This window comes from Danio rerio, chromosome 4, assembly GCF_052040795.2.
Source record: "Danio rerio strain M-AB ecotype USA chromosome 4, GRCz13ab, whole genome shotgun sequence".
Taxonomy (NCBI): Eukaryota; Metazoa; Chordata; class Actinopteri; order Cypriniformes; family Danionidae; genus Danio; species Danio rerio.
In genome coordinates, this window is record NC_141024.2 from 192,501 (window position 1) to 207,500 (window position 15,000).

A 15,000-nucleotide genomic window follows, 5' to 3' on the forward strand; every position below is an offset into this window, starting at 1 on the left:
CTTAAATTGTTAAACACTCAAATAAAAAGGCTCTTTGCTCTAAATAAGCCGGACTACATTTCCAACACATTATTACTGCACTCTAATGCATTGTGCAAGTAAATGGGGAACCAAATGTTAAGCTGCATTACATTATTTCATTTTATTCTGATATCATTACAGGTATTACCACAGTAAAGTTTACAGCTGAACAGTACCAGTCAACATGACACCAGTGTGTTTTTAGCTTTACTATATATACACACACACACACACACACACACATATATATATAAATAAGTACAGCGTATTTCAACACAGACAACAAACTTCCTGAAAACTTGACATGAGCGGATTATTACCATTACTAATATTATCACTGAGATCACTCATCACAGAATATTACTTTTATCACACTAACTTTAGTCTTATTATCATCATTATTATGAACATGACTCATAAATACTACTGTTCTACTGTTGTATGTGTGTATGTTGTGTTTTGCACTCTTACACTACACTTCTGATATTTATTATTATTATTATTATTATTATTATTATTATTATTATTATTATTATATTACAACTACAGTTGCACTCAAATGTGTTTTATGGCTGTCAGTCAATGGGGACCCAAATTTAAAGCAGTATTACACTTTAATTATCTTGTTATTCGCCTCTGAGCCGTGTGTGTGTGTGTGTGTGTGTGTGTGTGTGTGTGTGTGTGTTTGTGTGTGTGTGTGTGTCATTGCAGGTTTTACCACAGTAAAGTTTACAGTCAGTCAACACGACACGAGTGTGTGTTTAAGTGTGTTTTAGCGTTCCTGTCATCACTACATACACACAAACATCAACAACATCACGCCGTGTATCCGACAACAAACTTAACCCGAGCTTTCGTGAACTTTACATTCACTTTGAGCAACTTTACTAAGACAAACAGTAAACGAAACTAACACGAACACCGTGTCACACACACACACACACATACACACACACACACACACACACGAACACACACACGAACACACACACACACACACACACACACACACACACTGTGGCCCTCGCGATCTATTTCTCATGTCGGAAACTCACCGTGAAGCCTCCAGTCGGTCTCATTCTCCAGTAAATCCACAGACGAGCGGGTAAACCAGTGGAGAGGGCCGCTAGTTATGCTAGTCAGCGCCGTCCGGTCGTGTTGTGCTAAAGTTACCGAGTTCGGCGCTCGTGAGCTCATCGGGTATAAATAACATCATGGCGTCACTGAAACTCGCCGGCCTCAAACTCTCCAAACACAGCGAGAAACCCTGAGAACTGAAGCCCAGCCGGAGCACACCCGAGCGGGAGGACAGAAGCCGCCGCCCGCTGATCTGCATCCACAGAAAACCGTCAAAAAGAGTTTTACCGGAGTCTGTGGGCGGAGCTTCAGCCGCTCGGTGATCATTACACAATCACTAACCAATCACTATCAGCGTTAACCCCTTACGCGGTAGCTGATCCGTGCTGAAGTCTAGAGGGGATACAGCTGCGGGTACTCACTGACTGGACTTCACTGACTGAGGGGCGAGTTCAGGCTCGGGGTAGTCGTTAATGAAATACAGTTTAATGGGTAATTTAATAAATAATATGAACAGTGCATGGTATAATTACTGTATTTACATTACCGTGATTGGTCAGTTTAGGGTTAGATGTCAGCAAAATACACTTTAATGGGTGATTTAATAGATAATTTCACTAATTCTCTGTATAATTACTGATTTACAGTACTGTTAGGGGCAGGTAGGGTTGGGGAAGGGGTAGATGTTAATCAAATACAAGGTAATGGGTTATTTAAAACTTAATATAATTAGTTATTTTACAGTATTGTAAGCTTTGGGTTTAGGGTTGGGGTAGGGCTATACATAAATACAATCTAGTTAATTGTAGTTTAATAAATGGTATGAATAATACCCAGTATTAACACTGTTTTACCTGCCCGTGATGGCTGGGTTTAGTATGAAATATATGAAAATGCTTTTTAGTGTTGGGCTCATTTAGAAACCTAATTTCTAAATAAAAAGCTTTGTTTATTTATTTATTTTCTCCTGCTGTTAATGGTGCCCAGATCATTTGAAGCTGAAGTGAACAGGAGGGTTAAAGTGTGTTATTTTCCCCCTATTAGCACGGAGAGAGGCTCCGGGGGTCCCCTGAGGGCCCGCTGAGAGCCTGATCGAATCAAAGCAGCGACAGCAGCAGGTGATCATGTCTGAACTTACACACACACACACACACACACACACACACACACACACACACACACACACACACACACACACGTACAACAGTCTATGAAAAGTAAAATATCATATTTTCAGTAATACATGTGTCACAGCAGGTGCATTACTATTATAATAGGACGATAATAACAGCAATAATCAGGCTCATTCATTAGTTTGATTATAGCAGCTGTCTGTACTTGCATTCTTGTGCCCTCGTCAGCATGATCAAATTACTGTTATGTAATGATAAATTCGTTAATAGTGATGTTAATAATTAATAAAATGTAATAATTGTAGAAATATTGGTATTGGTTAGTACATAATTTGGTTTTAGGACAACTGTGCTGAGAGAGTTGATGCATTCAGATGTTGACTACAAGTGTTTTACATGATCTTCTGTTCTCCAAAGCTGTATTTTCCTGAATTAATGTTAAAAAATATTGCGTAAATTGGCTGCTCTTTATCAAATCACATATTTGTGTGAGTTCCATAGCACTTTAAAAGTGTGTGTGAAGCAGCTTTACATGGATTAAGTAAAGAAAACACAGTCATGACAAGATCGTGGAACATTTTAGCAAACCAGCCTAGATCATGAGTGAATATATAGTCAGATTAATGTAGTTCTGTCCGATATTCATTCATTCATACTCTTTCAGCTTATTCCCTTTATTTATCAGTGGTCGCCACAGAGGAATGAACCACCAACTATTCCAGCATTTGTTTTACACAGTGGATGCCCTTCCAGCTGCAACCCAGTACTGGGAAACACCTATACATACTCATTCACACACACACTCATACACTACAGCCAGTTTAGTTGATCAGTTCCCCTATAGCGCATGTGTTTGGACTGTGGGGGAAACCGGAGCACCCGGAGGAAACCCACACCAACACGGGGAGAACATGCAAACTCCACACAGAAACACCAACTGACCTAGGGACTCGAATCAGCAACCTTCTTGCAGCGAGATGATAGTGCTAACCACTGAGCAGCCATTCTAGTTCTTTGATTAAAATCTTAAATACTCAAATATTTATTAAAGTCTATCTAAAGAAAGAAAGATTTATTTTGGTCACAGAATAAACTACATGTCCCAGCATGCATCGCGGTGGGCGTCTCTCGCGTTACAAAACCGGAAAAGCACTGTTAGCAATAGCATTCGGCTAAAAACACAGGATTCTGATCCGCTAGGGGACTGATCAGAAATCGTCTCAATCAGATATTCATATCGATTACAGTCGAATGATCGAGAAAACACGCAATGGATGACAGTAAGGTGAGAATTATCAACACCACACACTCTTTCATTACACACACACACACACACACACACTCGTGTTTCAGAAGATTATCGACTTAAGAACTCTTCCTCCAGCTTGATGTAGACATTAGGCATGTTGTAGTAGCATCCCCATATTAAAGTCGCTGTACTCGAGTATATGTCAATACAGTGAGATCAGCAGTGTAACAGCGCCGTCAGCATTACTCACACTGGAGCTGTGCATGGAGGAAATATGGCTAATATTCGCACATTAAACAGAACAGCAAAGCAGAAGCTCAGAGGTAATATAGATGAATAATGATGATGTGGTCGCTATATTGTTCATCGCACTATTCAGATTCCCTCATTACTGTCCTATAATGATGTTAATAAAGTCAGAATGTGTGAATATTAAAGCATCAGTGAGGTTTGGCATGAGCAGAATCAGGTGTGCAACGGAAATCCAGTGGGATCTCCACAAAGCAAGTCTCTCATTTAATAAATCTATGAAAGGGCAGAAAATAAGACTTTATAATAATTAAATCATATAAACATTCCTATATTATATGACAGATTCATATAAAAAGCGTTTAAATATAAATACTGAGTAAATAAATAGACTCGATGATCGGCTAAAATAAGAGTAAATCTGGGCAATAGTGTGTGTGTGTGTGTGTGTTAATGTGAGCTCTGCTGTGTGTATCGGCAGATAGTGGCTGGTAAAGTGAAGAAACCGGGCAAACGCGGCCGCAAACCTGCCAAGATCGACCTGAAGGCCAAGCTGGAGCGCAGCAGGCAGAGCGCCCGAGAGTGCCGAGCCCGCAAGAAGCTGCGATACCAGTACCTGGAGGAGCTGGTGTCCAGTAAAGAGAGAGCCATCTGTGCCCTGAGGGAGGAGCTGGACATGGTGAACACACACACACACACACACACACACACACACACACACACACACACACACACACACACACACAAATATATACAGGGGCTGGACACTTAACTCTTGGTGTTAGAGCGCAGTAGTTGATCAGCTGGTGTAGCTCCTCCTCCTTAGTGCTGTAGCTCCTCCTCCTCAGTGTAGTGATTGACAGACAGGCGTCCTGCGCAGTGGTCAGAGGGTCTCTGAGCTGTTCTTCTTCAGAATAGTGTTCAGGTCACTACTGATGCTGCTGGAGGAAAACCTGTCCTCACTCGCTCCTCCAAAATAGCCCAAAGTGCTCAATAATGTTTAGCTCTGGGTACTGTGCAGGCCATGGCAGATGTTCAACTTCACTGTCATGTTCATCAAACCACTCTATTTCCAGTCCTGCTGTGTGTATCGCTGCGTTATCATCCTGTGTGTGTGTGTGTGTGTGTGTGCAGTATAAGCAGTGGTGTCTGGCCATGGATCAGGGGAAGATTCCTTCAGAAATCAAGGCTCTTCTGACGGGAGACGAGCAGAAGACGCCTCAGAGCTGCAGCAACAAGACGACCAAGAACAGCAAATACAGCTCCAGCAGCGGCATCTAGAGACACGCAGGAGTGTGTCCATCTTCATGACAGAACACACACACACACACATTACTGCTCAGCACAGAGCTTGGATCAGCTTCTCTCTCGTCATTCCTCCACAGTAGTGTGTGTGTGTGTGTGTGTGTGTGTGTGTGTGTGTGTGTGTGTGTGTGAAGTGCTGATGTTCTGCATCATCTATTAACACTATTTATTTATTGTGCTGCAGATCTGAGGCTCACTCGCGTTACTAGCGCTGGGCAAACCGTCATCTCCATCAATATCGCATATGAGATAAAAGCTTGTTCTGCCATCATGTGTGTGCTGTGCATATGTGTGTGCTGTGCATATGTGTGTGCTGTGCATATGTGTGTGCTGTGCATATGTGTGTGCTGTGCATATGTGTGTGCTGTGCATATGTGTGTGCTGTGCATATGTGTGTGCTGTGCATATGTGTGTGCTGTGCATATGTGTGTGCTGTGCATATGTGTGTGCTGTGCATATGTGTGTGCTGTGCATATGTGTGTGCTGTGCATATGTGTGTGCTGTGCATATGTGTGTGCTGTGCATATGTGTGTGCTGTGCATATGTGTGTGCTGTGCATATGTGTGTGCTGTGCATATGTGTGAGGTGTATATAAATACAGCGTGTGTGTGCTCATATCTGACTAAAGATGGGTTTCTGAAATCTATATGTATGCCATACAAATTACACACAGTTAAATATTTCAGTATTTTATCTTTTTGTATATGTTTCTATCACATAATAAATATAACACACACACACACACACATGCGTATATATATATATATATATTGTTGTGTATTTTGGCTGTGATTACTCTCTGCCCAGTGCTAGTGTTTTACCCCGGCATCTTCTCGTTTAGTTTGTGTGAACTCTTGAGTTTTCGGACAAGGCGGCGGGTTGGTTTTGATCAGGTTTCATCGCCATGGTAACTTACAGACCAATCAGCTGAGAGTACATGATAAAGCCCCTCCCCGTCCTCCTGCGTCTTTTGGCTCCAAAATGAAAGTCTTTGCACACTTCTGGTGTTTGTGTGTTGCTGATTATGCGTTTATTAATTATGCATATTTATAATGTCAAACTGTTAATATATACTGCTCATTTGAATTAGCATTTAAATGTAAATATTAAGATATAAAGCACCTTCAATATATGTAGAGTTCAGATGCAGACAGCTGTAAACACCGCTTGTTTTTGTGTTGTTTTCTCAGACTCGTGTGTGTGTGTGTGTGTGTGTGTGTGTGTGTGTGTTTGAGCTCACTCATTTTACTCTATAGTGATGAATAAGTTCTGTTTATTGCCTTAAAAGTGAAATAATTCAACATAAACACACACGGCTGAAGTCATGCTCACTTCAGGACGGCATTTACAGGTTTCTGCATCTGAACTCTTCACATGTTCTCTATAAACCGCTTGAGTTTGACAATATACCTACACTATTAAAATAAATGATGATCTGCAGTGATATGATAATGCTTCCTTCTCAATAGCGTGTTTATTTCAGCCGTGTGTTTGACCTGACTATATTTCTGATGATGATAATAATATCTCTGACTCTTCAACAGAAGTGAAGCGGACTCTAGCAGTGAATTATATAGAGCCCCTGATCAGATCTAGTTTGCATTTCTGTACATTTGTCAGCCCGAGCGCACTCTCTAACCCAGCTTTGCTGAACTGGTTTGTAAGATAACCCATCAGAATGGTCAGGCATTATCAGACGCCGCGCCGCTGCCAAACCCTCTCGCCGCTCTCTGCACTTTAACCATGTCAGCTCACAGCACTTCTCCCTCTCTCTCTCCATTCATGTGTTGTTGTTGTATTTATTTCTCTAACTGAAGCTAACGCACTTTCATCTACAGCTCTAGTTTCTGAGCCTTTCCTTGTTTCACTTTAAGCCAAACATTATTCACTCACACACACACACACACACACACACACACACACTTGGTCTGGGATGGTCTGTAATGTTCAGAGCTGATTGTCTATTTTTGTATGTGGTGTTGAGATGTGTGTGTCTCTCTCGGTGTTGCTCTGCTTTATGAGTCTGTACATTATAAACAGTGGATCTGAATCTCCGGCGTCTCTGCTCTGGTTATTAGTAGAGTTTCAGACTGAATCAGAGAATATTCCAGCTGATAATAACACAGCTCACCACGTCACTAATGGTAGAAAACACACTGCATGGGAAGGAACGTTCTGTTAATGTTACTGAAGCGTTTGTTCATAACCCTAGCAGAACTACAAGTGCATGTTAGTGGTGGAGCTCAGACTGATGAGTGAGTGTGTGTGTGTGTGTGCAGCTGAAGGCTTCTCTTTCATCAGTTTGTCAGAATGCAGAGTCGTCATTGTCCTCGCTCTCAGTATGAACCTCATTATGATGTGTGTGTGTGTGTGTGTGTGTGTGTGATTAAAGCCGCCGCTTTCTTTCATCCACATTAACAATAGCTGTTGGTCATCCGCTGCTGAACGCAGACAGTAGAGGAGCATCAGAGAGACTGACATCTCATACTCGGCTCCAGATATGCATGTAGAACCAGAATTATTTTAAATCCTCTCTGAATGTTCTGAAGCAATATTTAAGAACATGACAGGAGGAATTCAGGGACACAATAATCTCACGTGCTCTCTAAAGTCAGATATTAAGGGATAGTTCAGTCAAACTGACATGTGCTCATCCTCGACTGCGTCCAAACCCTTATGAGTGTGTGTTGGAACAGCAGGAGACACCAACCCTACACAAGTCAATGGTTACAGGTTTCCAACATTTCTCAAAATATCTTCTTTTGTGTTCAACAGGGTTTAAAGAGGTAAAGGGGAAATAAATGAATGAATGAAATGTAGATTTTTGGGTGCACTCGAGTGTTCCAGCACGTCTCCACTGGATCAATGACTGAGCTGCTGTTAGTTCATGAGGAGTGTTGATGAAGGCATGTCGGACAGCTCCAGGCCGGTTATCAGCGCATCACACTCATTTACACACATCATCTTTAAGGCTGTCGGTCATATTCAAATGTTAAATACAGAAATATTACACTCATTTAAAAAGGTAATTACACACTGATGTGAGGGTTTATTATTGATTCTAGAGTGAGATTATTCATTAATGTGTATTTATATAGCGCATTTATTGTGAACGCTACTCAGCTGCACTTCATGCAAAATCACTTGTTTTGAGGAGTAAAGTCCAGATAACTTTGAACAATCGTTCTGTAAACGTTGCTGGAGTAACGTCTGTTCAACGTGAGAACACTGTCAGCGCTGTGTGTGTATGGAGTCGAACACAAAGGCTCTGTTTCAGGAAGGAGGTGAAGTAAAGCTCAGTTTGTTCACCGTGAGATGAGAGAAACTCTGAGTTTTCCCTTTCAGATTATCAGGTTAGTCAGACTGGAGAGAGCAGGGTAAGTCGAGCCTGTTTCTGAAAGACGGGTCACTGCACCGTGGTCATGTACTCAGTGAAGCTAAGCTGGTCGTGAGCAGGGTTACTCTCTAAACTCTGACTCTGTCGGTCTCCTCTTCTTTTTAAAGGTGTATTTCTGGTCTTATGTTTCCACACACCTATGTTAATCAGCATTTAGGAGATGCGCATAAACAAATCAAACCACAATCAGTTGCTGGAAACGCCAAGATGCACAGAAGTGACGGAAACTGTTTTGTTGGCTTTGACTGGATGTAAACGCTGCTTCATTCACACGTCTTTAATGTGATATACTGATTTTGTGCATACATTTCTTTATAAACTAATGTGGAGAGGATCATGTGCTTATGACTGCTTGCAGCCGGTCCCGCATTATTCAACTCATGATTGACCAATCAGACGATTCCTAATCCACTATAAACACCCTGAGCTCCATATTACAGTCGTCCTCGTTTTGAAGAATCCCCCCTCCACCCCTGCTCCTCCTACTTTCCTAGATGGGCGGCACGGTGGCCCAGTGGTTAGCACTGTTGCCTCACAGCAAGAACATCACTGGTTCTAGTCCTTACCAAGCCAGCTGATGTTTCTGTGTGGAGTTTACACGTTCTCCCCGTGCTCACGTGTGTTTCCCCGGTTTCCTCCCACCGTCCAAAAACATGCAGCTTAAGTTAACGGACTAATCCACATCAGCACATAGACATGCTGCTAGTCAGTAGTTATCTGTGAAGAGCGATCACTATCTGTTCATCAGCAGGGGAGCTGGGAATGGTACGTAAAATGTTTAATAATGTGGTTCCTAGCTATTTGATGAACTATTTTCAAATGGTGAGGCAACAGCATTCATACAGTACTAGGAGTTGGGATTTTAATATTTGTTTATTTAAATTTAGAAGTTTAGTGGGGAAAAATATGTTTTTATATACAAGTGCGTCATGTGGAACGAACTACCAAAATCCACTAAGGCAATAAAAGATTTAAAGTTGTTCAAAAAAGCTATCAAAAATGGTTGTTTGATGAGGATAATTAGTTTGCCTGGTGGACGAGGATCTTTTAAATGATGTGTACTTGAGTGTGAATAGGTTTGCGGCTGGAGGGACATTGGCTGTGTGGAACATGTGCTGGATAGGTTGGCTGCTCGTACCGCTGTGGCGACTGTTTGTTTTATTCTTCATTAGTATTTTGAAGTCATACATTGTTTTTATTTAACAGAGGACCACAATGGAAATAAGCCCAGGGCTTTATTGTGTTTTTATCCTCGACAGTGTATGGAATACTTTTTGTACAGTTTGTCTAAAATCTGTCAAATAAAATTCAATTCACATCTACCACAGCTCAAACTCCCCTCTCACCCTGCAAACGGGAGGGAGCCCCGGGCTCGAGGATCTTATGAGACAGCATGCCAAACACTCTTTATAATCCCTCATCAGCCGAGGGTGAACTCTGGAATGAGCATGTTCGGATGGAAACAGAGCGGTTGCCTACATGACAGTCACACAGAGCAGTCAGGAGAGCGGCTTGTGCTTGTTTAATTCAACTGATCAGCGTGTGAACATGAGGAAACCTTAACCAGACTACTGCTGTTTCTACAACATCTGACAAAACAAGACGGCAGATAAGCTGAACTCATTTATGTCATGTAGTGCACTTACATCTGAAATAACTTTACCAAGAGAACAGAGCGTGCTTAACTAAAGTAGACTGAGCTAACTCAGATCAGCTCTTCTCCAACACACAACTCAGAGTTCATAATCTCTCGCTAGCTCAAGTTTAAACTCAGGGTTGGTTGAACCTCCTTCCTGAAACAGACCCAATACGCCGCTTGTGTTCCACAGTGATTGTGTGTATCTGAGGCTGTACCTGGATCCATCAACAATGAAGAAACTGACGAAACACGACAATAACATTAACTAAATACCCACACAATCAGTGTCGGCACACACGGACGCTTCCTCAGAACCACACAGCATTTAATAGCAAAATCACAGAGACACAGGTGTGTTTCACATCAGGAAAACACACACACACACACGCACGCACACACACACACACACACACACACACACACACACACACGCACACACACACACACACACACATCTATGAGACAAAGTCGATCTGTACAGACGAGCACGAGAAGAACACAACACACGGACCCTGCGGACGCACAAACAGGAGAACACACACAAACACACAAAGGCGGCGCTTTCGGGATCCGCGCGGGATCAGCTAGCACCACAGGCTAGTTTCTGCGCTCACAGCATTCGCCAGCGCTCCTCACATGCGCAGACGCTCCCGCAGACGCTTCTGCGCATCAAAGTCCTCTGCAATATTGCGAATGTGCGCAGCACCTGAAGCGCCGGTGTGGTCATTAAACGGCGGGCTGCTGCTGCTGTACGACACTCGCGCTGTGGAGATTACACGAATGTGTTGGGTGGGTTTGTGCTAATCGGCCACGCTAGCTTCTTCTCCTTCGCTTCTCTGTCGAAAGTGTCGTAAACGGAGTCTTTGATGAGGGTTTTCGCCGGGACAGGCAGATCCACGACGCCCACGTAGTTTTTCTTGGCCATCCGCGAGCTGGCGGTGATGGTGTACGCGTTGCTACGGTAACACTTCATAGACGACATGCAGAAGGTCTCCCTCATGCCGCGTCTGAAGTTAGCGTTGTAGACGGAGTAGAGCGTGGGTTTGGAGGCGGTGGAGCTGAAAGAGATCCAGGTGACGGTGATGAAGAACAGCGCCCCCTGCCTGCCGGAGCCCCGCGGGTGCCACAGCTGCGCCACGTAAAACGGCATCCAGCTCAGCAGGAACATGGCGTTCAGCATCAGGAACATCTTGATGGTTTTGACTTTAGTCCTGGGCACGATGTTCATAGTCCTGCGCAGAGTCCGGCCGTCAGCGCTAATCCTCCAGATGTAGCGCACCACGCGCTGATAGAAGGACACGATGAGTATCGCCGGCACTAGGAACCCAAACAGCAAATGCGCGATGGCGTACGCTAGCCCGTCCCAGCTGTCGGCTATGAAGAACTCGCAGTGATTCGGAGACGGTGACGATCCGTAGAAGAACAGACACGGCGACACGAACGCAGCGTCGAACAGCCACGATGCTAATATCATGCGTTTAGCCTTCTCGCGGGACACCTTGAAGCTGAGCGGGTACACGATGGTGTAGAAGCGGTCGACGCAGATGGACAGCAGCACGTAGACCTGCACGCCGGGGCACAGATGCTGCAGGAAGCGCAGGATTCGACACGCGGCGGCGGGAAGCGGCCAGCGACCTGCACACACCTGCAGCAGCAGCAGCGGCGCGCACGCTAGGCTAAGCAGCAGGTCCGCACACGCCATCGACACCACGAAGTAGTTAGTGGTGGACTGAGTCCTGCGGCTGCGGTGGATCACCAGACACACCAGCGAGTTCCCCAGCACCGAGATCAGCCAGCAGACAGAGAACAGCAGCGCTAGCAGCGTCAGCTCCGCCGGCGTTAGCTCATACGCGGGCTCCGGCGCAGGCACAGACGCGTTACTCTGCAGCCCGGCGGCGGCCGACGACACCTCCAGCTGGCACAGCAGCGGCGTGGGGGACGCGGCCGGCGTGGAGGACAGGTTGATGGAGACGAACGAGGGATTCACACCCTCCATGGACAGCAGGAACACCATCAGTGGCCTCAGTGTGTGTGTCTGACCAAAGCTGAAACACACACACACACAGAGAGAGATACGGTTATACACACACCGGGCTGCACAACATACAGCTTCAGCATCAATATCAGGGCTGAACGACAGATCAACAGGCACATCTGCAGTCGTCTGGCCATCCGGGGAGGACAGTACAGTCATGTGAGCAGTAGTGAACGTCCTGTGAAGGCCAGAGGACGCTCTCTCTCTCTCTCTCTCTCTCTCTCTCTCTCTGGCTCTCTCTCGCTCTCTCTCTCTCTCTCTCTTTTTCTCTCTCTCTCTCTCTCTCGCTCTCTCTCTCTCTCTCGACTAATAACACAAGCTCGTGCAGCAGGTTTCACATGTCTCTGCATTGCAAAGTTCAAACTTAGAGAACTCTGACCTGTGAAATCGCATCACATGACTGCGTGAGACCAATAGAAGAGCAGAACACGATCACGCTGTGCAGAAATGTAAAATATATTGATTTATTGACGTCTGATCGTCTTGTTTTATCCCATTCACAGAGCGGCACTACAGAACTTCACGTGTTCAAACTCTACTGTGATGGAAGCCACAAACACTTTCACCATTGGTAACTGTAATGAAGACTCTTTTATTGATGTATTAATGCAGTAAAGAGCTTGCGGTGTCTTTGTACATGATGTGATTAGTGAATTTTACTATACTATATCAGAGTTCCCTGACGGCTCATTTCATGGGTTGTTCTTTGATCTATGCTGCTGATTTATTACATTTTATGTGTGATAGAAAATCAGCCCAATCAATCAAAACAAATACATAATAATAATAATAATAATAATAATAATAAATAATAATAATAATAGTAATAATAAATAATAATAATAAATCAAAATAATAATAATTAATAAATAATAATAATAATTAATAAAATAATAACAATCAACAATTATTATTATTATTAATAATAATAATAATAATAATAAATAAAATAATAATCAATAACTAATAATAATAATTAATAATAATAATAATCAATAATAATAATAATAACAATAACAATAATAATAATAACAATAATAATAACAATAATAATAATAATAATAATAATAACAATGACAACACTATTTTAGTCATCAAAGTAAAGCTAAATATCTGGATGTCAGATTTTCCAGTATGGTGCAGGTCTGCACTTCACAGGGAATCAAGGGTTTCTGGATAATAAGTAATGATTTGTTTTCTACTGGCTTCATTATTTTTGTTTTATGATAATATATCACAGAGATTAAAGAGATATTCGGCCATCATTTACTCATTTTTCACTCGTCTCGAACCCGCTTCAGTCTCTGTCTTCTGTTGAACCCAAAAGAAGATATTTTGAAGAATGCTGAAAACCACAGACTTCAATAGTATTTGTTTTTTTCCTCCTGTTATGGAAGTCAATGGTTACAGGTTTCTAACATTCTTCAAAATATCTTCTTTTGTGTCCAACAGAAGAAAGAAACTCTTCAGTGTTTGGAATCACTCGAGGGAGGGTAAACAGAGAGTTCGCTTTTATTTTTGGGTGACCTGACCCTCTAATAGTAATGTCCAAAACCCCTATCATCCAGCATCACTTGAATGTATAATAAAGATCTGCATTGAAGCATCATTTTGACAAAAACACTCAATAATTATCATCTGAAATGTAAATGGCATATTGTTAAAACACTCTGAAGTTTCACATTTAACAAGACTGTTAATAACTTCAGCCTGAATTACAGTTTATTCCTATCCACAGATTATATCTGAATATTAATATATGCTGATTAATGTTAATGTGAGTTCATGTCGTCTGCATTCAGACAGATCATATAGATCTTCCATATAGTAATAAAGGTTTACATTTACATTTCCAACACTCTACAAACATGCTGGGGGATTTTAACCCAATGCTGGGTCACTTATAACCATTATTTACATTTCACTTAAAACATATTAACCCAACTTGAGTTTGTCCAAATCTGACCCAGTGTTGACCGGTTTCCCCACAGTCCGATCACATGCGCAATAGGGGAATTTTGAAGGATAAATTGTGTATGAGTGTGTATGGGTGTTTTTCAGTGATGGGTTGCAGCAGGAAGGGCATCCGCAGCGTAAAACATATGCTGGAATAGTTTGCGGTTCATTCCGCTGTGGCGACCCCTGATTAATGAAGGGACCAAGCCGAAAAGAAAACAAATGAATGAAGAGTGTGATCTTACATTAAATGATTTACAGAGCAGCGATATCCACAGCTCTAAAGCTCATTACACCAGGCTGAACACTCAAGACAGCAGTGTTATTGCAGGAAAACCTTCTGGAAACGTCTGAAAAACATTGTTGACTAGACAAAATCGTTATATTAATGTTTCTGTAGGTGTGTTTGATCATCATAACTTTGAGGGAACATTGCCAGAACACTCTGCTGGCTCAATCAACAGCCTGTAAATGAAAAGCTGTGTGTGCTGAATCTGAATCACCCAGAGAGCTGGAGTCATTCTATTAACGCCACCAGAGACTCGCTGATCCTCGAGAGAGCTTCATTATGACTGTGTGTGTGTGTGTGTGTATCAGTGTAATGTTGTTTACCCTGCTGTATTTCACCAATCCCTGACAACAACACCATGGTCATCTTCATCATCTCTACACACCGCAGAATCATCGATTAAAAACGATTCAGAGTCGAATGAATCGCGGTTCACTGGTGATTCTCCGAGCAGACGCGGGTGTATATGGATGTATTCCGGCCTGTTTTGATCAATTCAGCGCTAAAGCCTCAGTAATGACGGACAGTGTGTGTTTATTCAGAGACCTGCAGCTCTTCTCCTGCAGGCCTGTGAGGATTTTTATCGATAAACGCGTCAGAAATGCGAGAATCATCATCATCATGTCCAGCTGTCGTGTTGTTTTCCTCTC

At 42.8% G+C, this 15,000-nt stretch overlaps 3 protein-coding genes across 5 annotated transcripts in view; 1 reads left to right on the forward strand and 2 right to left on the reverse strand.

Moving 5' to 3' along the window:
* Positions 1-1,380, reverse strand: part of dusp16 (dual specificity phosphatase 16) — a 13,511-nt gene extending 12,131 nt beyond the window's left edge. For 2 of the 3 annotated variants that reach the window (XM_087246413.1, XM_087246412.1), the window contains exon 1: positions 1,077-1,380. The gene's annotated coding sequence lies outside the window, so the exon portion shown is untranslated. The remainder of the gene's footprint in view (positions 1-1,076) is intronic. The other variant, NM_213240.2, reaches the window with a different exon arrangement.
* A 2,008-nt stretch (positions 1,381-3,388) lies between these two features.
* On the forward strand, positions 3,389-7,084 carry crebl2 (cAMP responsive element binding protein-like 2). Its single transcript, NM_001002702.3, is given in 3 exon segments — positions 3,389-3,516; positions 4,211-4,408; positions 4,864-7,084. Coding segments are annotated over 3 exon segments (360 nt in total). The 5' UTR covers positions 3,389-3,501; the 3' UTR covers positions 5,011-7,084.
* Positions 7,085-10,374: 3,290 nt separating this feature from the next.
* gpr19 (G protein-coupled receptor 19) overlaps positions 10,375-15,000 on the reverse strand; it is a 4,798-nt gene continuing 172 nt past the window's right edge. The window contains 1 exon segment of the mRNA NM_200994.1: positions 10,375-12,115. Within this exon segment, the coding sequence (NP_957288.1) occupies positions 10,843-12,084 (1,242 nt within the window). The 5' untranslated portion in view covers positions 12,085-12,115 and the 3' untranslated portion in view covers positions 10,375-10,842.